Genomic DNA, 25889 nt, shown 5'->3' with positions numbered 1-25889 from the left:
GCATATTTTTGTGGAGAAACCTTGTATACAAAAGCGTGTGTTGACAGATACACAGATCTTCTATATTGGGCTGCACTTCTCACTAAGTACATTTGACATTCAGAATTACTGTGTACTATTTTGTTATAATAAAAAAAAACAGCTGCAGGTGTATAAGCAAGCAGGGTGTAATCTTGTATTCTCTTTATCCTTCTTTCTCTCCTCCACTCTTTCCTCTTTTTCTCCCCTTTTTCCCCATCTCTCTTTTTTGAGCTTCTTTTTTCCTTTTCATTTCAGTCTCCGTGTAACAATTGAAATATTCCCAAAGAAGTTTCTAATAAAATTTCTTTTATAAATATTAAGCAGAGCATTAAAGCATTAGCTGTGATGCTCTGCTTGTGAAAGTAAATCTGTTGGGCAATTTCTTGGCACTCAGACAACAATTCTGAGCGATACTCTGCCGGACAGGACACGGTAAAAAAAAAAAAAAGCAAACAGAACACAACCTGAACACGTGTGCTGAGCAGATAATCTGCTAGCCCTGAGATAGCTGAGTTTCACACAAACAAAACCAGATAAACGAAAAAAAATGTTTAGATTATTTCATTCCAAATTACTTCTCTCTCTCTGCCCAAACCTTACCTCTCAGGTGAACCGTGCTGAGGAAAAGCTGTTCAGGGCGACAAAGTTTGAAGAAAACTTCCACAGTGAACAAAGGGTTAACTGCAACTAACCTCTATAGCTGTGAGGTGGGGCGACTTGTTCTGTCGGCGGCCAAACTGCATGTTACTGCTGTAACTACGGTGATGCGGTCCCGTTGTCCTTCCTTCAGACCGGGAAAACTGCTCCACTCAGCGTTGTAGAGACAGGGTCTCTGCTGGGAACTCTCTATAACACAGTTTGCTTCTGTAGACCTCAGAGAGAAAGTCAAGCCACGCTTGTACCTTAATTACTGTTCATGAATGAATACCGGATACACAAACAGCAATTCGTTTGTACTTAACTTAGTGCATATGATCGATGATCATTTGACACTCTTGGATCCAGTTTGAAGAGTTATGTCTGTTTGCCTGCAAAGAGACATTAGCGCGCTGTGTCTCTCTGTCCAGATCCCTTGGGGAACCCGCGTAGAAGAGACAGGATGTGGCAAGAGCGGTGCTTTTATTTGGACAGTGACGTCACGGAAAGTCCGCTGTTACCCCTTTTTCCTGGCTGTAGGTTAATGTGATTTATTTAGAAAGTTCCAGAAAAGTTCGTACCGGACTTTCATGTTGTAACCATGGCTGGGTCCCAACAATGTACCTGTAGAGACCATCCATGTTTTGGCTTATTTTCAGTTCAGTCTTTTTCAATGTGAAGGGGTCAAAGACAACATAGTTACTAGAAGGCAAACTCTATTCAACTAAATGTTAAGAGAGAAGTGGGGATGGCTAGGCATACACTGTTTGCACACTTATTAGGTAGGTTTTGTTCATTGATTCATTTTATTATTGAACAACCCCAGAGTTCTTATTCAATCCCAATTGTTAAAGCAACTAAGAAGCAACCCATGGTGAAGAAGATGTGAGGTTGTTGCTTTCTGAGGAGAATATCTGTGGAGACTTATTAAGCAACTAAATAAAAACTGAACATCTCACTTGTTTGTCTTCATCTGTTTAAAGACAGTATATTAATCAGAATCAGCTTTATTGCCAAGTTCGTACATACAAACAAGGAATTTGACTCTGGTACACTTTGCTCTTTTGTTTTGTTTTTGCATTACAGAATATACATATTTACAATGTACAATATATTCATATATAAATAAAAAGGTGCATTTGCCACATCTGTATGCTGTTGTTTTGTACTCTATTGAATGTTCAACAGAGAAACAGCCTGGGGGAAGAAACTGTCTCTGTGGCGGCTAGTTTTAGTGAACAGTGCTCTGTAGCGGCGGCCTGAAGGTAAAGCTCTGAACAGTTTATGTGCAGGGTGTGTGGGGTCTGCAGAGATTTTAGCAGCTCTTTTCCTGACCCTAGACCTGTATAAATCCTGGATGGAGGGAAGGTCAGCCCTGATTATTCTCTCTGCAGACCTGATTGTTCGTTGCAGTCTGGACCTGTCCTGTTTTGTGGATGAGCCAAACCACACTGAGATGGATGAAGACAGGACAGACTGAATGATGGCAGTGTAGAAGATGACCAGCAGCTCCTGTGGAAGGTTGAACTTCTTGAGTTGCCTCAGGAAGTACAGTCTCTGCTGGACCTTCTTTCGAACAGTGTCTATGTGTGAAGACCATCTCAGGTCCTCAGAGATGGTGGTTCCTAAGAACCTGAAGTGGTCCACGGCTGATACAATGTTGTTGAGAATGGTGAGGGGGGTGTATGGGGTGGTGTTCTCCGGAAGTGCACCACCATTTCCACAGTCTTGAGTGGGTTGAGTTCAAGGTAGTTCTGACCGCACCAGTGTACCAGCCGATCCACCTGCTGTCTGTTTGCAGACTCATCACCATCCTGGATCAGACCAATGACAGTGGTGTCGTCTGCAAACTAAAGGAGTTTCACAGACGAGTCCGATGAGGTGCAGTCATTTGTGTACAGAGAGAAGAGGAGTGGGGATAGAACACAATCCTGGGGGGCACCAGTACTTATTGATCTGGATCGGGAGAAGATGCTCCCCAGTCTCAGCTGCTGCTGTCGGTCCGTCAGGAAGCTGTTGATCCACTGACAGGTGGAGGATGGGACGTGGAGCTGGGTGAGCTTCTGGTGGAGGATGTCTGGTATGATGGTGTTAAAGGCCAAGCTGAAGTCTACAAACAGGATCCTGGCGTACGTCCCTGGACGGTTGAGATGTTGCAGGATGAAGTGTAGACCTAAGTTAACAGCATCATCTGCTGACCTGTTTGCTTGGTAAGCAAATTGCAGGGGGTCCAGCAGGGGGCCTGTGATGTCTTTCAGGTGCTTCAACACCAGCCGCTCAAAGGATTTCATGACCACAGACGTCAGGGCTACAGGCCTGTAGTCATTTAATCCTACGATGGTGGGTTTCTTAGGAACCGGGATGATGGTGGATCGTTTGAGGCAGGAGGGGACCTCACATTTCTCCAGTGATTTGTTGAAGATCCTTGTGAAGATCGGAGCGAGTTGATTTGCACAGGCTTTCAGGCATGATGGGGAGACGTTATCAGGTCCTCCAGCTTTCTTTGTTTTCATGCGCTGAAAGAGCCTGTTTACATCTTCCTCGGAGATCTTTAGTGCAGGCAGAGGATCTGAAGGCAGGGGGTTGGTAGCTTTATGGGAGGAATTTGTTCCTGAATGGGATGTGGAGGAGATGATTTGAGGTGTGAATGGCTTCTTGTCATGTCTGCAGTAGAAGCCATTCAGACGGTTGGCCAGGAGACGACTCTGTTCAGGATGGGTGGGGGGGCTCCTATAGGCAGTCAGGTTTCTCAGAGCGCTCCATACAGCCGAGGTATCACCAGTAGAAAGGCTGTTCTTAAGCTTCTCACTGTAGCTTCTCTTGGCTGCTTTGATCTCCTTTGTTAGTCTGTTCCTGGCCTGTCTGTACCGCGCCCAATCTCCACTGCTGTGAGCTTCTTCCTTTTCCCTGCGCAGGTTCCTGAGGTGTAAAGTAAACCATGGCTTGTTATTCCCAAAGGTGCAGAAGATCTTGGTCTGCACACACATGTCCTCACAGAAACTGATGTATGATGTCACCACATCAGTTAGTTGGTTTAGGTCAGTGGCTGAAGTTTCAAAAACAGTCCAGTCTGTGCATTCAAAGCAGGCCTGTAGCATCTGCTTTGATTCCTCAGTCCACTTCTTAACAGTGTGAACCTTGGGTTTGGAAGCTCTTAGTTTCTGTCTGTAGGTTGGGATGAGATGGATAAGACAATGATCTGAAAAACCCAGAGCAGCCCTGTTAAACAAACAACTCAACATTTACAAATGAACATTTCTGGCATTTCAACAAAAATCAATAACCAGGGGCTTCATGTACCAAAGAGTGTGCAGCTTTCATACTAAATGTTTGTGGTAGGAAGAAATTCTGAAACTTGCGGCCCACAAAAAAATTCAGATCTACAAAACCATGTGCAGACATGTCACCGCACACATAGCTTTCATACGTCCCAATTTGCGGAGAATTTGACGTAGCTGAAAGGAACCGGTTCCTTTTGGTGGAAAACGCTTAGAGAGACTGTGTCTGCACATAATGAGGGATGTTTGTCGTGAATTACAGGAAACCAACAATTTCTTGACAGACATCAGTGACTCAAACCTGGCTGGAAATAAAACGTTTGTCAGGCTCTTAACTTGTTTTGTTCTACAAAATGTGTATCTAAACCAAACCGCTCTGTCTAGCTGCTGGACTGAGCTCAGTCGTAGCTCAATGCTGATCATCATAATGACGTGAATAAGCCTCCCATTATATTTCTATTAGGAAGACTGTCACCACGCACACTATGTGAAGTATTTTAAATCTTTACAACCATTTAGGACGCCGCATAAAAAAATAGAAAATTACCTAGAAGCCGCTATCGGGCACGAAGGTTAGTTCCCAGCACAACTATTATTAGATTCATTATAATATTTTGATAGTATAAAGGTATCGTGAGTTGAGGAGGCCATCGTACCATTGCATTTGCGCATCACAAACAGGTTGCACATATAATGAATACAATTTATTTTCATAAATTCATATTCACTTACAGATGGGACCCTTATAGCAGTATGAATCCAGTCTGTAGCTCTGACTACATTCAGAAATCAGCTCCTCACTGCAAGTAAGAGCCACAGTTTAGGGGAACTTTCTAAATCTGAGCAACATATGGATGAGGCCGTCCCATATGGCATGGCCCGGCTCAGGGATGACTGTTAAATACCCGACCTGTCAGTCAGCTCCATCAGAAAAGCTCCGGATAAAAGGACCGCAGCATAAGGAGAACTGGAACTGGCACCAGTGACCCACGGTTCTTCCTGGTTTCCCTCTGTAACACTGAGGCCATCTCCATGCAGAGCTCCAAAATAATTGCTCTGGGCAATTTGAACCGGCTGATAAGCCATGCATCATCATGTACCAGCAGGTCAGTAGGATCTCTGAAAAAAAAGCTCCCTCTCACTTCTTCCATTGATGGTGTTCTCCAGCTGAGCCAAAGCTGCTATGGTTCCATACTTATGCACAACTTTACGCAGCTATTTATGGACATGTGTGATTGTCTCCATCTTGTCCACCTTAGGAATCATCAAACTTGACTTCTTAGGAGTTAATCTGCTGATCCAATACACTTTTCTTTTTCATTGAAAATGAAAGTGACCCTTAGATGATTCACATACATTTTATGCTTCTTGGCGCACAGACCGATGAACATTTCCATCAACAGGTAACAAAAACAGAAGAAGTTTCACAGTTTACATCCGACCGAGGTTGTTTCCATCCTTTTCTGAGGTGTGTTACGTTAATGAGGCTAAATGTGATTCAGTTTCATCGCTCTGGTTTAAACCATAAAAGCTCAAACTCATGAAAAAACATCAAGTTTGATGCTCCAGGAATTAAATAAAACTGAATGAAATCATATTTCAGTTCATTCATGTGAGTTTTAGTTCTCTGTAGTTCATTATTGTCAATTAAAAAGGTTTGTCTGGCTTCCGCACATTTTCACGGCAGTTCGAAAATTTGCGTGGATTTACCCACACTTTCACACAACGTTCATTTTTGTACACGCCGAATTGTGCGTAAAACATTGAGCCACAAGGTTTTTGTGCGTAAGTTCGCTTCATACATGAGGCCCCAGTACAGCCCTCCCTCTCAATCCTCCCTTCATGGAGTCTTGTCAGGTTCTTGATCTGTTTATGATCCGCTGTTTGTGTAGCAGGAACCACAGTCTCCTATAGTCTGCTCAGAGAGGTGGACTGGTTTCCTTTACCATACATCTCTTGCTTAGGAAGGTCCAACAAGTTCTCAGCAGGGTTTAGATCAGGTAAGAAAGAGGGCTACTCCATTATTATTTCATGTTTAAGGTCTTTGCTGGCTCATCACACAGCGAAGTAAGGGAACAATGTCCTCTAGAACAGTCCTGGTCTTCCTGAAAGATGTAGACTTTTTCCTGCTCCTCTCTTGGAAGTTAGAGTATGACAGCACTAGAGCAGAACGACTTCCTGGTTGCTTCATGCTTGATTCTTCTTGGGTTTTTTTTTTTGGCTGGTAATTTCTCTTTCTTTCTCATCATGTTTTTGCAACCCTGTTGACTAAATGGGACAAAATGTTTGATGGTTCTGTGATCCATCCAAATTCAGTGTCTCAGAAAATTAGAATATCACATTAGACCAATTAAAAAAGGTTATTTTAAGCACAAATGTTGGCTTCTGGAAAGTATGTCCATTTCTTTGCCCTCAATACTTGGTTGGGATTCATCTTGCATGAATTACTGCATCAGTTTGCTGGCCAGTCAAGAACAGAAACATCATGGTCAATGAACCAGCTTTTGGTACCTTTGGCAGTGTGGGCCAGTACTAAGTCCTGCTGGAAAATAAAATCAGCATCTCCATACAACTTGTCAACGAAAGGAAGCATGAAGTGCTCTAAAATGTCCTTGTAGATGGCTGTGTTGACTGTAGACTTCAGAAAACCCAGTGGACCAACACCAGCAGATGCCATGGCACCCCAAATCATCACTGACTGTGGAAACTTCGCACTGGACTTCAAGCAACGTGGATTCTGTGTCTCTCCACTCTTCCTCCAGAATCAGGGACATTGATTTCCAAATTAAATCCAGAAATTATTTTCATCTAAAAACAGAACCACTGGGGAACAGTCCAGTTCTGATGTTATCTCTGGCTCAGAAGTGGCTTGACACGAGGAATGCGACATTTGTTGCCCATGTCTAGTATTCGTCTGTGTGTGGTCGCTTGTGATGCACCGACTCCAGCCTCAGTCCACTACTTGTGAATAGATTTTGATTGACAATCATCTCAAGACAGGGGTTTCTCTGTTACTGGTGCTCCTTTTCCTACCACACTTCTTCCTTCCACTCAATTTTCTGTTAATATGGTTGGATACAGAACTCTGTGAACAACCAGCTTCTTCAGCAATGACCTTGTGTCGATGACTGTCTTCTGGACATCTCTTCAGTCAGCAGTTTTCCCCATGATTGTGTGACCTATGACCCAGAGTGAGAGACTGTTACACAGTATTCATAGTATTCTAATTTTCTGAGACATTGAATTTTGGGTTTTCTTTACCTTTAAGTCATAATCATCAAAATTACAAGAAACAAAGGCTTGGAATATTTCACTCTATGTTTAATGATTCTATAAAATATATGAGTTTCACTTTCTGAGATTACTGGCAAACAATATTGCACTTTTACGCAATATTAAATTTTTTTTAGATGTATCTGTATATAGAAGTGCGAGAGGAGAGTTTATAGTTCAGTCTGCAACTTACTGTCTGTGTTTGTTTAACTTGCAGATGGATCCAACCCATACACGCTCAAACTGTGTTTTTCCACCTCATCTCATTTATAAAAGCTGCTGAGCACAAATGGAGGCCGCTAATGACTGCTGATGTGTGGCCTCAGATTGACACAGGAGAACCACGGAGAGCCACACTGCAGGTTATCAAAGTGGATGATGGTGAGATGGTCTTTGAAGGAGATGGTGAAGATGAAGTGGGTGAAGAAGCAAACTGAAAATAAAATGCGCACCCACCTTCGGACCACCTAGACACAAATGAAAATAGTGACTGCCTGTAACGTCTCTGGGTGTCTCCAGAATGGGTTTATCCCACCATCTGTAATATGACAAGAAGTCTTTGACTTGGCCACAGATCAAGACCTGTTCTTGGTCATCCATCCTGGAGACTGGAATCTGCCTGAACGTGGGTCTGATATCTCTAATACTTATTCATGCACATGCTTAAAGAAAATTTACTGTTTAGATACCTGATAAAAAATACATTGTGCTTTTAATATCACTGTAAGAGTTTAAGTAAAAATCCTAACTGACTAACACAAGTTTAAGTTTGCATTCAGTGTTTAACGGTGCATGTTATGTGTTATTTTATTCTTGGTGGCAGCTGCTTCTGAGAACAAATGTTTGTTTCTCAGCTGTTTGTCCAGCATGAGATGCCTCCACTACTGTTCAGTTGCTAAATTTAGTTCACTGTTGGTACTTAGAGGCAAATGTTTAAATGTATCAAACTACAGTTTGTTGCCTTTTTCCAGAATCATGTGAGAATTTTAGCCATAACTATTTTACAAGTCCTCAGGTATTCATGTGCAGGACTTCTAATTTTTACAGTTATTCCTTTAAGCTCCAGCTTCAGGTGTGAGCTGTAGACTGGCTGTGTCATTTACACACTGTTTTATAATGGTAATTTTCTGAGGCCCATCTGAACACATCACCACACATATCTGAATGATCTACTGGGAAGGTACTGCTAGTCTGCATATGTAAGCCGTAGAAAGACAGGAATTTGAACTCCTCACTATCACAGCTCTGCACATCAGCAACATGTTTAAACTCAACAATACAAAGCTACACCCACTCTAGTGGGCACATCAGAAACAATTATCAAGTTTAAAGGTTTTGTTTCTTTTTTACATTTTATAAAGTCTCCCTTTAATATTTTAAATATACACTGACTGAAAAAGGTTCTGCACCCAGAGATGGTGTTGAAAATAAAAGGAAACTGCCTGTGTTGAACACCCCAGTGACTCTGACAGTATTGGTGCACTTATGGTCTCCTGGACAAAGGAATGTTTTGATGCTGAACACAGTCCGACATCTGTTGCATCCATTTCCTCTGTAAGTTGACCCAAAGCTGTTATTCTGTTTTGCCCTTAAGATCCAGCGAATTGGCACTGGCTCAGTCTTGGTGCTCTAGCAGCCGACTAAGGAACGGGGGAGAGAAAACAGAACAGGCAATCTTGCTGGCTACATGAAGTTCTCAAGAAGATGCAGTCATTCCATAGACACTTACAGTCTCTGTGCCACCAAGTACACAATTACTATCTGTACTGATCCAGAACACAGGGTCATTGCTAGTCATCCAAGTCTCCCAGTTGTAGGACAACTCTAAATGCAGCTGACTCTGGTTTGGTGGTGGTAGAAGCCTAAAGTATTGGATATGAACCAGTAGTCTGGCCAATGGAAATGAATAAAACAAGGTGCAGAATGACCCCAAATTATGCAAAGGGTCCACTGCTAACCCTTTCTGGATGTGATGAGGTTCCAAAATGCTTTGTGCACACACACTGGTTCCAACAGTGGACTCCTGTGACAGCTGGATGTCCCCCACACAAACCCACATTATTAATGTCTTATTAATGCACTACTACCCTTACCCCCTTCCCGTTTTCTTTTGTTTCTGCTTCTTTGTCTCACTTAAGTGTTTCAGTTGTTGTTTTAGTTCAGAAACAATGGAGGGTTTTCCAGCATGATCGGCCTGTTGAAGGTCATGCTAAATGATTGCAATCAGACTTACGTTAACCTTAATTTCCTTCAAGAATTCCAGGAGCCAGGAGCAGAATTCATGGTTCCATTAATTTCATCAAGTCATCCAGGTCCTAGAGCAGCCCTAGGAGACCAGTACCACCACCATGCTTGACTGTTAGATGTTGTTCTTCTGAAATGCTGTGTTAGTTTTACATCTTAGGTAGCACAACTTCCAAAAAGGTCCACTTTGTCTCATCAGTCCACAGAATGTTTTTCCAAACATTTGGGGGATGATCAAGATGTTTTTGGTAAAAACAGGCCTTTTTGTTGTATTGGGTCAGCTGTGGTTCTGGCCTTGGAACTCTCCCTTGGAAGCCATTTCTGCCCAGTGTCTCTTTCTTATTCTTGAATCATGACCTTTGACCCTAACCGAGGCAGTGACGCCCTCAGAGCTTTAGATGTTGTTCTAGTTTCTTCTGTGACCTCCTGGATGAGTTGTCTGCAACTTCTCCATTTGTGGATTATGGTCCTCACTGTGGTTCTCTGGAGACCCAAAGCCTTGGAAAAGGCTTAGTAATTCTATACAGACTAATAGATGTCAGTGACTGTTTCATAATGGGCTACTCTTTGAGATCTTTTAGCCTACTTCAAGTTGTCAGACGGGGACTCCACGTGTCTGACAGGAATCAGTCTTGGATGTGGCTTGTTAAATAGAACCTAGATTTACATACAAATGTGGTAAATCACAGATTTTTTCCTTGTAAAAAATGAAACCAGTTCACAACAGATATCACAATTCACTCCAATCATACAGACAGAATCCAAGTCAAGTACATACATTCCAATTGATCCTAGTTATCAAACAATGCATTCAACTTCAGTTTATTATTCAAATTGGTTAAACGGTTTTCTATCAAAGGGAACTCAGCAGATTGCATTAAGTCGCTGACTTGCAGCAATCCTTCTTACCGAGCATATATGTAGCAACAGCGGAAAGGAAAACTCCCCCTTCAACAGGAAGAAACCTCCAGCAAAACCAGAACCAGGCTCAGTGTGAGCAGGCATTTGCAGGGACCAACTGGGGGGTCGTTGGATGTGTTGAAAGAGATGGAAAACAGCATTTTGATTTTACTAAGGCTATCTTTCTCTGACAAATCCATTAGTGTGATTATCTGAAACATTTAAGTGAGACAAAAAAGCAAAATCAAGAAATTTCCAAGGCAGCAAATATTTTCTTCTCAGCACTTTAGATGTACCATTTTAATCATTTAGATGGTCACCCTTCATTTTTGTGTATCACATGATAAAAACACCTAAATTGGACACTGCTATTGGGTGCTTAACTCTTTTTGTCAGTGAGTGTGCATTAACTGTGAGGTGTTCACTTTCTCAGAATTAAATGTGTGGCAATAGATGTGGCCAGCAGGTGTGGCCAAGCATTTAGTATTGTGTATATATCTTTATAAGCTTATATAGACTATTTAAGGATATTTCTGAGCCAACCCCTATTTTATAGTTATTGCATAGTTATATATATGTTTTGTCTGAGTTTTTCCAATGGCTATAAGCATAATATCAAATAATATAGAAAACGTTTAACAGGACAATCCAAACATTCCCAAATTAGAAAGACCACTTCAACACACCGACACCACGCTGTCTAGCATAGTCCTTATAGAAATAACGAGCAAACATTTTGTTAAGAGAAACTGGAATGGATTGATTGAACTCTTTAATGGGGGCTCAGTCAGCTGTTTTCTCTCTGAATGTTACTTTCTCTGTTGGTGCTTTGCTTTACACAGTGGAATCTTTTTCCAGCACAGCTCATCCCTCATCATTCCTGTGTTGGATAATCTCAACGTGTTCCTCATCTTATCAGTGTTCACCGCTGCAAGGACTGCTGGTAGGTTGGTTTGACCGAAGGCTTCACTGGTTGGCTGGCCTTCATTAGGATATGAACATGACATTAGATTGTTTTGCAAAGATAGCATTGAGCTAACTGGTGTTGGGCAGTCTGAGCAGCCAGGACACAACTCTCCAGTTCAGCTTCCCAGTCAGCACCTGGAATCTGTCAGTTCCATCTTCATCAGTTCTCCAAACAAGAAAACAGAGATGCTGTTGGTGAGAGAAAAAGACGTGTTTACATGAAATGCAGATGTGAAAAAAGTTGGTAATACATGATGTCACATCATTTTATTTTGTCATATTAAGCAATACATTTCCTTCCCATGATTAATCAATTAACAAATCACTCAAATCAGTGAGATGTGTCATAAAAGCCCAGAATAGGTTCCTGGACATACTGTCCAGCCATTTGCCAAAGTTGGAATGGGTTTCAACATGAACTTCCTGCTAAACTGAGGAAGCAGTTGGATAAATGGCTTCCAGCCTGTCTGCTGCTTCAGGAATGAGGAGGATGTATACAAGCTGGGTGCTGCTGATCGGATGCATTGTTTAGCTGATCACCAGCAGACTGCAGTAGCTTCATTAAAGCTGAAGCTTTAGCTACTCTGGAGGTTTTCTTGATGTTGTGAAGAAGAGCAGGTCAACATTTCTTCACAGCCATGTTAGAGATGATTACTGAGGTCTGTTAGTGCTTAAGATGCTGTTTAACGTTTTCTCTATGTATTGTGTCGTGGGATGACTTTTACTGTGAAATGGCAATAAAGACGTTTTAAATTGAATATTCAATTAAAGATTATTTCTGTTTTGATTCAGCTTTTGGTAACTGAATAATAGGACAGTTATTAACAGTTATTTGTTTTTTTCTGGATATCAGAAAGACCAATTGGTTTTGGGTTATGTTCTGATTTGTAAAATTTCAGAATTTTAAGAGGGTGTACTTTCTTTTTTACAGGACTGTGTTTTACTTAGCTGAAAGTAAAACAAGCGTGGGCTGATGAAGACAGATCGATAGGCTGACTGTCAGCATGTCACTAAATCAGTTAATTGATAAGATCCCCTGGTGTCTCCTCAATGTTGGTCATGCCCCTGTTCAGACTGAATAATTTAGTACTAAGTTGTAAGGTAGCATACCACAGTTGCTTCTCATTTGTCCTTATTTTTAGCTCAAGTCTCCAAGATTCCAAATTTAAAGCTGTTTTTTTGCTGTAATACTCTAAGAATAAATAATGCAGACACACATCATTTAAAAGTTAGCTTATTGTTTGAATTAATCATGGTTCAAACTGTGCAATTAAACAGTAGGGTTATGGATAATTATACCAACATCAGGTTCATATCAGCAAAAGATTTTTTTTTCTATTTAATTGCTATGCGAGTACAATGTGACCTTTTGAACTATTCCATCTTCCTGTCAAACACTATTTCCATCATGGGAGAAGAGGTTGAGGTGATGGAGGAGTATAAATACAAATATAAAATAGCAAGATGCTGCATCTGATTGTATAGCAGCTTCACTTTCGTCACTCTGTCCCAGGGCAGCTGTGGCTACATTCTAGCTCACCACTGTCAGCATGTGAATGTATGTGTGAATGGGTGGATGTAGTGTAATGCGCTATGGGGTCTCTGGGGATTTGATAAAGCACTATACAAGTGCAAGCCATTTACCATTTTACAACAGCTCTTTGAAGAAACCTGTATAATATGAGCTATAACAACATTTAATTTTCTTTTGGGATGAAGTATTTTTGAACTGAACTGACTTAAAAACCCTCTACACGGATGGATGGATGGATGGATGGATGGATGGATGGATTTTGACAGTTTACATGACACAACCTTTTTATTACTGGTTATTTTTCTAACCAGGCATGATTTTCCAATGTTCCAAAGTATCAGAAGGAAGATAATTTGCTCCAGCCTTCTGCTGTCCATTCTTGTCATTCTTGTTGTTTCTGCATTGTTTCCGTTTGTCCTTGAACTGGTTTCTTTGGTGCCCTGCTTGTCACAAGGCCAGTCTATAAAAGTGTTCACCTCAGAGTGCATGCAGATTCACACACACCATGCTGCCAATGTTAAGGAAGCTCTGCAATGGTGGCTGTATGATTCTGTTGAACACTAAGGAGGAGCTGGTCCTAGTGCTGGCTGAGCGTCTGGGTGTCCTAAAGCCATTTTTATTTTAAATGAATTTCTCACCTTGAATTTCTTGATGATGTAGAAACCTGCTGGAATTTTGTCAGCAGTAGTTTCTCTTCATGTGAAGTGACCTCTAAATTTAAAGACACTGTAGAAAACAATATTTTAGATTATATAAGGATGCCACGGGATTGCCATGCAGCTTCTCAGTTTTATAAATTGTTAAATTACAGTTTACAGTGTTGACTCATCAAACATTAAACTTTTTTGGCAGAAAGATCTGAGAATAGAGAACACAAATGAAACATGGTGGCAAATATGTGAAGGAGGCCAGGAATAAATGTATAGAGTACAAGGTGTTGAATAGATACTATCATACTCCTACCAGATTGCACAGAATCAAACTAATGACAAACTGTTTGTGTTGGAAATGTAAAAAGAAGTGGGGACATATTTACTCTGTTTTTGGGAATGTTCTCTTGTTGCACCCCTTTGGACCAAAGTTCTGGAGGTTTTGAGCTACTGGTCTGGGTTAGAAGTCACTCAGACTCCAGAACTGAACTGTTTTACACCAGCCTCCATGCTGTCTGTTTTGTTTTTCAAAATGTTTTTTAAAATCAATAAAGGCTTTAATTACAAAAATGTATATGGGTATATGGTTGGATGGAAAACTTTACTGGAAAGTACATATTAAGAAAATATAGCTCAATTGTATAAAACGTTTTGTATGTTATGATGTTATGGTTGGGAGTGAGTGGGGAGCTGACAGGAAAGTATTGATGTCAATATACAAAAGGTTTAATATGGTCAGAATTTGATTATGGTGGAAAAACATTTAAAGCATCAGTTTTTTGACTCAACAAATCTGGATAGTATTCAGGATCAAGCATGGAGATTATGTTCAGGTTCCATAACAACAACTCCGACATCAGTATTACAAGTAGAAATGGGAGAAATGCCTCTTCAGCTGAGAAGATTACTAATACTTTCTACATGCTAGTTTTATTTAAAGGGTCATAATGAAGATGATCCAGGTCAAGAGATTTTAAAACCGTGCTAGCGAAGGGAAAAAAATAAATCCAATTCGTTTGGCTGGAGAGTAAATAAGATTATAAAGGATTTTAAATGATCTCAAACATCAGCCAAACAGTTGTGATCACCAACTCATCCATCTATGTTATCTGTTAGTGATACTGATGTTACTCTGGTGGATAAACAGAAAAACGAAGAGAACATTTCAGATCCATGACATAAAATAAATACTAAGGGTATGTTCAAGTTCACTCAGATGCAGTTTTAAACCAGGTAAAAAAGTTAGTGATGGAGTCTCAGTACACACAGGAGAGGTGTTGAGAGCTGTTTTAACTTTGGAATGCATTTAAGAAATCCATCCATTGAGAAGTTTAGTTTGTTCTGATTCTAGTTCATCATTATTGCCACTAAACACAATCATTGAGACAGCAGACATTTTTATTAGAAATTCAACAATTAATGAACAGAATACAAGCAATGACTAAGAGTAACTTTTATATGGATACAGCTGCATGTAGGAATAGAAGGAATTGGGAAATATGCAACACAAGATTCAAACACAGTCAAACTGACATAAAGGTGCCATTCAGTAAAGCAGAAATGAAATCAGTAATTACACAAAAGGTCAAAAGAAGATGACAGAAACTGCTGGAAGACGAAAAAACTGGCAGGCGACTTTATAACATTCAAAGAAAAGTTGGCATAATGTGGAAAACATGAAGAAATAAAACAACAGATTACCCTTTGGTCATATCACACATCATTTAAATTGGGGAAACTTGCTACAGGGAAATGTGATGTTTCTTTTCAAGAAGAGACAGTTGAACATGATTAATTGTTTTGGTTTTTTTATATATATAAAATCTGGTTTATAAATACATGTAGCAATTTAGTTTCTCGTTCCACGCTCCTTTCCAGTTGGTGGCGGTACTGCAACAAAACGTTGCTTGCCGTTAAACAAGAAGAAGAAGAACCCTGTTACGTCGGCGCGTTGTCTCCCGCTCAACCGGCAGGTATGTGTCCCACTCTCTGATTGGTAGTTTTGAAATGTGTCGCGTGAGCTCATTGGTGTGTTTTGAACTGCCGCTGTGTTTAAAAAAAGTTTGTCAGCGTTCTAGTGGCGAACGAGCGAGAGTCGGTTAATGAAGAGATACCTGCGCAACAAACGACACAGAATTAGGTATTTATTTTGTCACATTTGCGAATGAATGAGTTCGTTATTGGTCAGATCGAGGTTAGATATGGACTGTTATTACTAGTATAAAAGTCCGAGAACTGTTTTTATAGCTGTGTATATATATGTATATATATATATATATATATCTTTGCTCGTTAGGGTTTAGCATTGGGTAAGCTAACTGTAGTTAAGTGGGTGAAAAATGTCTTCATGGTTGGAGAACAAGTTCTTATCCTGTCAACGTTGTTATCAAGGGTGGTGTCCGGGTTAATGTTCCGTCAAGTATATTTAACTTAGAAACTTCATAGCTGAACACTTTGACGATGGGGCCATACATTCGTTGATTTAGATATCTAAGCTAATGAAATTATTTAAATGACACAACGTTTTCCCTTTCTTTCAGGCAGTGATGGAAGATTATGTGAAAATAGAGAAGATTGGAGAAGGTTTGTTCTAAGGTTTCATTTTTCTAAAATCTCAAAGCCTGTATTTTTATGTCAGAGTTGAACTGCTGTCCTCTAAAACCACCATCACTCTGTTGTCAGTCAGTCAGTCTGACTGTAAGAACAACATTAGATTCAAGGTCCTGTCTCCTATCAAAAACCTATCATACAGTCAGAAGCTGCATGGCTTACAGACAGGAGGTCCTACTACCTCATCACGATGTTATCAGAAGTCGGTTATTTTATTTACTACTATGAAATTGTCTTTCCTTTGCCATCAGCAGTTCTATCACAATCATTAATCATTTACCTAATCACATGTACCTCATACTGTCTGGATATTTGACGATCATGCTTGCTTCAGTAGGAAAACAGCAAGTTGCAACTGACAGCAAGGATCTTTCTGTATTGTTTCCCACCATTTGATCCATCTGTCTGTGTTTATGTGCTTCTGTGGATTACTTCTGGTTCCACCTTTTCTTGGGACCTAAACTGGTCCTCACATACAGACACTGTTCAGAAGAAGGCCTGCAGAGATTGTACTTCCTACGGCAACTCAAGAAGGACAACCTTCCACGGAAGCTGCTGGTCATCTTATACACTGCTATTATTGAGTCTGTCCTGTGTTCATCCATCACAGTGTGGTTTAGACTTGTACAGGGTAGGGTCAGGAAAAGGGCAGCTACATTCTCTGCTAAGACACATATGTAATTAAAATGTTTATGATCATTGTTTTTTTTTATATATATATAGTAATCTTAACACCCTAAGGTTTATGTGAATAATAACTCATCCTTTCTGCACAGGAACAGTTTTGCCTGGTGAAAAAAGAGCCTCCAACTATTTATGTTGCTCTGTATGCCTCACATTGGAGTGTAAACTGCCAGGAAATGATTTGTTTTTATGGATACTCTGCAGAATATAAATCGTGACTGATCAGATTTGGTGCTTCTGTGTGATTGTTTGCTTTTCAACTTGTTTTTCCAGGTACCTATGGGGTGGTGTATAAGGGCAGACACAAGGCCACAGGGCAGGTCGTGGCTATGAAGAAAATCCGTTTGGAGAGTGAGGAGGAGGGGGTTCCCAGCACCGCTGTCAGAGAGGTGTCTCTGCTTCAGGAGCTGAAACATCCCAACGTTGTACGGTATGCTGCCTTTGGGTGGAGGAGAATGTGACAGTTGGGGAATGTCTCCAAATTGTGTTGACTCAAAGGGTTGGATTAGTGGGGCCAATAAAACAGTTCCACTGTTTTATCAAGGAATAGAAATTGATAACAACAATGGTACAGGTAGGTTTTAAAAGTCAATTAGAATGATGATATAGTGTATGTGACCTATTGGGAGATATGTGGGGTCACCCATGAGAAGAAGAGATCACAACCAGTAGTGTGAACTTGATTTACAATATTTTATGTTTGTACTGGTTCGTAGCCACGACAGAGTGGGCAGTGGGTTGAGCCCCAAGCAGGTCTACTGATGCTTCTGTAACAACAGATACATTCAGTCACTTGGATGAATTATGGAGATGCCAAGGCAGCCAAGATTCATCACTCAAATATTTGTGGAGTAACAAAGTTGGCTACAAATTCCTCATACGCTTAATTAAGCTGCTTAACAGATTCAATATCAGCGAAGGGAGAATAAGTAATGTGAGTCTAACAAGCTAAGTATCAGCAGACAGATTTTAACCTATAATATCTAGGGGGGTGCAATCTTCATTTTTAAAGTATTTTTTCAGAAAGCTGTTTCGTAGTTTTTTACCTGTAAATTAGCTGACAGCAGCACTATTTACAGAGGGTTTAACCTACAGTCATCTAGGTAACTGCTGCCTGAGTGGAGTCATGCCATGGAGTCAGCGCGGGATCCTTCAATGTGTCGATTTAGTTAATTCATTGCATTTGCGATAATTTCGTGATTTGATAAAATAAATTTTCCTAACCCAATGGCTGCTGATTGACTGACCATGTGATCTGGTGACATGATGTGCGAATGAGCCAAGCATGGAGGGGGAGAAGTCAACCCTACGCTTTAACCTGTTGCACAATGGCCTCATGCTCAACAGAAGCTGACACAGCTGAGGTTTGGTACCAAAGAGGGGTCGCAAGTCAGTTGTGTGAAGTTATTTTGGCTATAAAAAAAGACGATGCTGCGTCACTAGTTTATTTTGTGTTCACTGAGAGCTTGATGGTTAGAGCAGATATTTGTTCTCCTTACTTTTCCTGCACTTTAGTATGTGTGATGTTACTGACTGGGCATCAGTAAGCTTTATTTTTTTATGACTGTTTTATAGATTTATTTATAGACTATCTACGTGCAGACATGTGAGCAAATAGGATTTCTAAGACAATGTTTCAGATTACACAAACACAGGTTAAACTTCGTGTGTGTTTGTGTGTGTTCGTACCAGACTCTTGGATGTCCTGATGCAGGAGTCTCGTCTCTACCTCATCTTTGAGTTCCTTTCCATGGACCTCAAGAAGTACCTAGACTCTATCCCCTCTGGCCAGTACATGGACCCTATGCTCGTCAAGGTACCTTTATCTGTAATCTCTGACGAGCTGATTTTGCAGTTTGTTGTTAGTGAAATGTGAACATGATGTGCCATCTTGCTTTGTCTCCTTAAAGTTTTCTCTTCGTGGTCGTTTTCATCTCCTTTCTGAATTTACCAGAGCTACCTTTACCAGATTTTGGAGGGAATCTACTTCTGTCACTGTCGGCGGGTCCTCCACCGGGATCTGAAACCTCAGAACCTCCTGATAGATAATAAGGGAGTGATCAAGCTGGCAGATTTTGGCTTGGCTCGGGCCTTCGGCGTTCCCGTCAGGGTATACACCCACGAGGTGAGAAATGTCAAGCAAACTGCACTAACTCGGCATTCTCAGAGCTTTGCTTTGATCGTTAATTATGTCCTCTCAGGTTGTGACCCTTTGGTATCGGGCTCCTGAAGTCCTGCTGGGTTCCCCCAGATATTCCACCCCTGTGGATGTTTGGAGCACCGGAACCATCTTTGCTGAGCTCGCTACCAAAAAGCCGCTATTCCATGGAGACTCCGAAATAGACCAGCTCTTCAGGATTTTCAGGTGGTTATTCAACAAGAAAACTTGAAAAATAGATGGATATGACTGTGGGCTAGTTGTTAAATAAAATCTGACCTTGCAGGCCAAATAACATGGTAACACTCAGCTGGTGGAAAACAGAAGTTATAGAGCAAGATTAATTAATGCCAACAAGTGATATTATTAATAAAAATCAATTACTAACTAAAATTCCTTTACAGAACTCTGGGCACTCCAAACAATGATGTGTGGCCTGATGTGGAAAACCTGCCTGACTATAAAAGCACTTTTCCTAAATGGAAGTCTGGCAACTTGTCATCAATGGTGAAAAACCTGGATAACAATGGTCTGGACCTGTTGGCGGTAAGGACAATGGCTGCTTCTAACTCAGCCCTAGAAAAGCTCCAACGTTTTGGGGTAAAATTGAGAGCGTGACCAATAATTGCAATACCTTTTTAATGTGGCACATATCCTGTACAATTGAAGCTAATCCGTTGATGGAAAAACAAAAGAGTAGCTGTAGTTAGAGGCATTCAATATCGACAAAATGTAAATTTGCCATTTTCCTGATAGCTGAAGATTTCCATCAGTGATTGGCTTTATTTATTAAATGTGAGGTCTTTTGTTGCCCAATTCAACTTAATTCAGTTTTGAGTTCAAAGTGTTGATTCACAACATGCTGATTCAATGATTCACAACAAATCTCATCTCAGGGCACTTTACACAAAAATCCCGTTTATTCACAGAAATATGAAGTTCTTTCAGTCCAGTCATAGATCCTAGTTATTAATGCAGTTTCTTATTCACCACAACACATTGGTTTATTTATCTGAATTTCTGTTGTCATTATGAACACTAATTACTTAGCAATGGCACCCCTAACCCCCAATGAAGTCTGTGTCACAAACAAGCCAGCACCCTCCAGCAAGTGTGTTAGCAAAATGAGGCCAAGATTTTCAGTGTTTTAAAAACTAAAATTCTGTTGAAACTGATGAAAAGTTGTGGACCCAAAACTGACAAAATTGATTCATTTCCAAAGGGGTTCTGAAAGTTGGCTTAAGTGTTCAATATTTGATCTTTGCTAAATATTCTGCCTGAATGTTTTGGTGATTAACTTGTAACATGTGTTTTATACATCCCAAAGGTCAGTTTTGTTACTGTAGATACATTTTTACCGTTTAAAAACATGTTTTGAATCAAAGACATTCCGATTAGTAAACATTATGGTTAAATTGGAAAGAAATGTCCAATTTTATTATGGAAACTGGACCTTGCTTGGGCTAATCAATTATGTGGTTGATTAGATGGGGCTGGTTTCATCCTCCTTAATGAAGCCAAACCCTGACTGCTCACCAAAAACGTTGTAAGAAGCTCAGGATGACTAGAAAGCTCTTTTCTTTTTTTTTGGACAACTTAGCAGCTGCTTTACTCCCACTGACTGAAAAGCATCCCACCTCAACCTCAAAGCTGTGCGTTCCAACGTCTATCACTGACCCCATTCTTACTTAGACCAAAAAACTGCATCATACACACAAATGCGGAGTCACGCATGCATGTACCAATATGTGCATTGTCCATGCGTGTGCATATACATCTGCGAAAACCAAAGTTAATGATTCATTTCTTTCTTGGTAGGAAATCCTTTTTTCTTCAAAAACTGACACCTTGATCTTGCATACAGACCACATATTTCAGGATCGAGTAGTTTAGAAACTTGCTGTTATGACAACAAGCTGAACTTTTTTTCTCCCTGAATCAGCTGGAAAATTTAGGTTGTTTTTGTTTTCAGTACCGCGCTTAGTTTCAGAAGCAGACTCCATGAAATGAGACCTTATTTCCTCCCAAATCATGTAACAAACCTTTGCTGAAAACACACCCATGACATGTTCATTTCTTTTTACTCAAGTTTTTTCACCATGTTTGACTCTTTGGCATTAAAGCCCAGGCCCAAACTAAAACGTTCAGTTTCAGCATTCGGTCTTCTTTGTTTGGAGTCTGTCAGAATCTCTTATCTTGACTTTGTAGTGTGTGTGTGTTTCTACAGGTCCTTCTCAAAATATTAGCATATTGTGATAAAGTTAATTATTTTCCATATTGTCATGAAAATTTAACATTCATATATTTTAGATTCATTGCACACTAACTGAAATATTTCAGGTCTTTTATTGTCTTAATACAAATGATTGTGGCATACAGCTCATGAAAACCCAAAATTCCTATCTCACAAAATTAGCATATTTCAGCCGACCAATAAAAGAAAAGTGTTTTTAATACAAAAAACGTCAACCTTCAAATAATCATGTACAGTTATGCACTCAATACTTGGTCGGGAATCCTTTTGCAGAAATGACTGCTTCAATGCGGCGTGGCATGGAGGCAATCAGCTTGTGGCACTGCTGAGGTCTTATGGAGGCCCAGGATGCTTCGATAGCGGCCTTTAGCTCATCCAGAGTGTTGGGTCTTGAGTCTCTCAACGTTCTCTTCACAATATCCCACAGATTCTCTATGGGGTTCAGGTCAGGGGAGTTGGCAGGCCAATTGAGCACAGTGATACCATGGTCAGTAAACCATTTACCAGTGGTTTTGGCACTATGAGCAGGTGCCAGGTCGTGCTGAAAAATTAAATCTTCATCTCCATAAAGCTTTTCAGCAGATGGAAGCATGAAGTGCTCCAAAATCTCCTGATAGCTAGCTGCATTGACCCTGCCCTTAATAAAACACAGTGGACCAACACCAGCAGCTGACACGGCACCCCAGACCATCACTGACTGTGGGTACTTGACACTGGACTTCTGGCATTTTGGCATTTCCTTCTCCCCAGTCTTCCTCCAGACTCTGGCACCTTGATTTCTGAATGACATGCAGAATTTGCTTTCATCCGAAAAACGTACTTTGGACCACTGAGCAACAGTCCAGTGCTGCTTCTCTGTAGCCCAGGTCTGGGGAATGCGGCACCTGTAGCCCATTTCCTGCACACACCTGTGCACGGTGGCTCTGGATGTTTCTACTCCAGACTCAGTCCACTCCTTCCGCAGGTCCCCCAAGGTCTGGAATCAGCCCTTCTCCACAATCTTCCTCAGGGTCCGGTCACCTCTTCTCGTTGTGCAGCGTTTTCTGCCACACTTTTTCCTTCCCACAGACTTCCCACTGAGGTGCCTTGATACAGCACTCTGGGAAGAGCCTATTCGTACAGAAATTTCTTTCTGTGTCTTACCCTCTTGCTTGAGGGTGTCAATAGTGGCCTTCTGGACATTATATATATATATATATATATATATATATAAACCTCACAGAGAGAGCCCAGATGTCAGTCAAAGGGCTAATAAAAAATGAGCGTATCGGCCTAAATTTCAGTGTAGCGCTGTATGCGCTGGTGAGAACCCTGCAGTGCAGAGAGGATAAAACGGGAGTAATACGATCTCTCTCCGAGTAGCACCAACTAAGAGCGCAATAAGGTCGATTTTACCTCGATTTCCTAACTTCAAGGTACAATTACGGTAATGCAGTTGATGTCTGGTAGTAATCCAGCACATCAACTTGAGTATCATCTGCATAACAATGAAAAGTAATCGTATGTTTTCTGAAAATGGAGCAAAGGGGCAGGAGATGCAGGGAAAATAGCAGAGGCCCAAGAATTGAGCCCTGCAGAACACCACACAGCAGTGGAACAAGAGGATCTGCAGTCCTTTAGTCCAGCACAAAAGGTTCTCTTGGCCAGATATGATCCTGGATGCCTACACAATGCTCCAAGCAGGTTATCAGAATGTTATGATCCACTGTGTTGAAGGCAGCTGTTAAGTCTGGGAGAACTAGCATAGCATGGTTCCCAGAATCTGTAGCTAGGATGTCAATAAGAGCATTAAGGAAGGCAGATTCTGTCTATGAAGACTTCAAGCACCTCTTTTCCCTTCAGAAATGTTTTGAATTGGTTATAAACAATTTTCTCAAATCTTTAGAGAAAAAGGAAAACTTTGAAATAGTCCTAAAGTTTGATATAAAAGTGGTATCAAGGCTATATCAGTGGCTCCACTGTTGCCTGTTTAACATTTTAGAAACCACACTTCTGACCAGACTGCTGCAGCCAGAACAGAAATAACTTTTTAAACAATCAAGGTGGACGAACATCAGCAGGGAAACCTGAGGGCTTCAGATGATCAACAACCCCATAAAGAAAAGACAGTCACAGGCTCAAACTGGTAGAAATCAGCAGAACAAGGGACAGAGACTAATGGGTCAAAAGCAGGGGGTGATGTGAGTCCTGGCATTATTCACCTTTTCAACAAAGGTCAATTAGTTTTTCTTTCAGGCCAAATGTAGGAGGTGAATGAGGTGAGACAACCTCTTTAGGTGGAGAAGCAGCTGGAATCCTTGGTTGTATAATCTCTGTTTTTGAAGGATCTGTTTACTGCAGCCTTTTGTTTAAAGAATGTCCAGGGTCCACATTTATGAAACATTGTGTGGGATCTATATTAAAAGTCGGCATACAGCAAAGAAAATCCAAACATATATAACCATGTGTGCACACAAACAACTTCCCCTTTATAAATCAGATGCACCTCAGTGATTGCGTACAGGCTCTGCCCTCCCGCGCCCACGTTTAACCATAACTGGTCAATGCAAAGCACCTCATCAATGTTGTATTTAAATGAGTCAGCTGATCAACGTTGGTTCATGGTTACCAAGGGCAACCACAGAGAAAAGCAATGCCAGACCCATGGATAATTTTACAGAATGTTGTTCCTAAAAGTGTCTTCAGGCAGAGGTAATTAATTATCGATTATGTTAACACATACCTGTTGGTTAATTCCTGCTGGTTGCCAGGAACCCCAAAGCACCTGTAATTGAACACGGATGGATTCCTGAAAATGCATTCCCTCCAAATTCTCCCATCTGCAAGGACTTCCAGCAGCGCTAATGCATCCATCGTGCATTATTACTCACAAGTGTCACCATGACATTTAAATGTTTACAGCAGCCAGTTTCAGCCCCCATTTTGTGCACGCTTCACATTTATAAATAAGACCCCGGGTCATTGCTAGAGCTCCTCGGTTATGAGTTAACAGAAATAATGTGGTTAACATGTGCACTCATTGAAATGTTTATTTACACCTTTCTTGTGATATTAAGTTTTGTTTAACATGTTACCAGTAAACCTAATGTTGCTCTCATGTGTGTTTCTCTGCCCTTACAGAAAATGTTGACCTACAATCCTCCAAAGAGGGTCTCGGCACGCGAAGCCATGACCCATCCTTACTTTGATGACCTGGACAAATCCACCCTGCCAGCAGCGAACAACATCTAGAGCAAATATGGACCACCCATAGAAACACGTTAACACCCTCTGTGAACTATTAACCTGTAAATACTTGTATGTTTGTGTTGGATTTATTGCAAACCTAATGTTTCAACTATCTTTTCAATAAAAATGCACCTTGTGTGATTCTCAAATGTTTTTGTCTCAGAACTGAAAATGTTCCTTTTTAAAAACAAAACCTGATGCCAACAAAGCGGCTACAAAGAAAATGGTTCTGGGGCAAATAAACACCCCTGGGAATGAGGGGGAAATGCGTGGATGCTTTTGCTTCTTTTAGGTTGTATTATTTGAATATATTTTCATCAAAATACAGAAATCGGCAGCTGATCCAAAATGCTGCCGTGTTGGAAAATTAAATGATCATATTTCTATTTTTATGTCCCTTGTTGAATCCAGAATAGAATAAAAAACGTATTCTTGCAGTTAAGCCCAAGTTTAATAATGCCCCAGGCCTAAATAAGATCCTGATTTCATCACAAAAGACGAATCAAAATACCAGATGAAACAAAAGCTGCTGAACATTAGAAGTAGGGAACCTCCTGATGGAATAAAAAGACTATCTTCTAGGTGTAAGTGTAATTGTGGGCTGAGCTGTAACTCCTTGTGATGAGGCATGCAACTTTGTCTCATGGTGCTTCTCTAACACTAGTTACCTCAAAGTAAAACCAACGCTGCATTGAACAAATTTTCTGTTCCTACTTTTGTTCTGTTGAACCCTGCAGGATCACAGCAGGTATAGAAATGGGTAAACATCATAGCTTTTAGCTCAATAAACAGAAATATGTTGGGAGCAAGGCATGTTCTTTCCAAAAACAACATGATGAAATTTGTTCTCATTTTGTAGAAAGGAACAAATATTAGGCTGTTTTTCTTTCCAAACTCAATTTCCTGTTAAAGGCAAACAAGCTTGAAGATTTAGTTTCCATGTGAGGCACTGAACTGATATTTGGTTGCATTTGATATCTGCATAGACTCAGCAGGTATTCTGGCCCAGGATGATTGGACTGCTGTCCATGGTTCTCCTTCAGAAAGAGCATGTTTGATACCACCTCACCAGTTCTCCACTGGATTAAAGTCCAGTAATAATAATCTTGTAACACCCGTTTTATGGGCAACGTGACCTCTTTAAGATTTTAGATGTATTCAGACTGATCCATGATCATTGCTATGAGATCAATAGGAACGGCACCACAGTTCTCAGGCATCAGTCTTCATCCTGAAATCGGGTCCATCCGATTCCTCAATGAACAACCTACTGACTCTTGGTTTTACTGTTACACCTGCTAGTGAATCATTTACTGAGTAGAATTATTTCTACCATAAACATTGATCTGGTAAATAATGTTGGACTGCTGTTATTGTGAACCAACTACATACCAGCTCTAAATGACAGGATTGTCTCACAGATACGAATAGAATGCAGTTTTGCATCACGTGG

General features: G+C 40.7%; 2 protein-coding genes across 3 annotated transcripts in view; both read left to right on the top strand.

Moving 5' to 3' along the window:
- Window positions 1-12076, top strand: part of LOC124858738 (heterogeneous nuclear ribonucleoprotein L-like) — a 49772-nt gene extending 37696 nt beyond the window's left edge. The window contains exon 14 of the mRNA XM_047350928.1: window positions 7426-12076. Coding sequence (XP_047206884.1) covers window positions 7426-7481 — 56 coding nt within the window. The 3' untranslated portion in view covers window positions 7482-12076. The remainder of the gene's footprint in view (window positions 1-7425) is intronic.
- Window positions 12077-15525: 3449 nt separating this feature from the next.
- Window positions 15526-24585, top strand: cdk1 (cyclin-dependent kinase 1). 2 transcript variants are annotated; one of them, XM_047350933.1, is made up of 8 exons: window positions 15526-15642; window positions 16043-16085; window positions 17070-17226; window positions 18489-18612; window positions 18751-18921; window positions 18998-19161; window positions 19359-19500; window positions 24329-24585. In XM_047350933.1, exons 2-8 carry the CDS (start codon window positions 16049-16051, stop codon window positions 24437-24439), a joined length of 906 nt encoding a protein of 301 aa, XP_047206889.1. In that variant the 5' UTR covers window positions 15526-15642; window positions 16043-16048; the 3' UTR covers window positions 24440-24585. The 2 variants fall into 2 exon arrangements, with proteins under 2 accessions (XP_047206889.1, XP_047206888.1); XM_047350932.1 differs by lacking the exon at window positions 15526-15642 and adding an exon at window positions 15678-15696.
- The last annotated feature ends 1304 nt before the right edge of the window (window positions 24586-25889 follow it).

This window comes from Girardinichthys multiradiatus, chromosome 22, assembly GCF_021462225.1.
Source record: "Girardinichthys multiradiatus isolate DD_20200921_A chromosome 22, DD_fGirMul_XY1, whole genome shotgun sequence".
NCBI lineage: Eukaryota > Metazoa > Chordata > Actinopteri > Cyprinodontiformes > Goodeidae > Girardinichthys > Girardinichthys multiradiatus.
The sequence above is the reverse complement of the archived record's forward strand: the minus strand, read 5'-3'. Positions and strand labels throughout refer to the sequence as shown.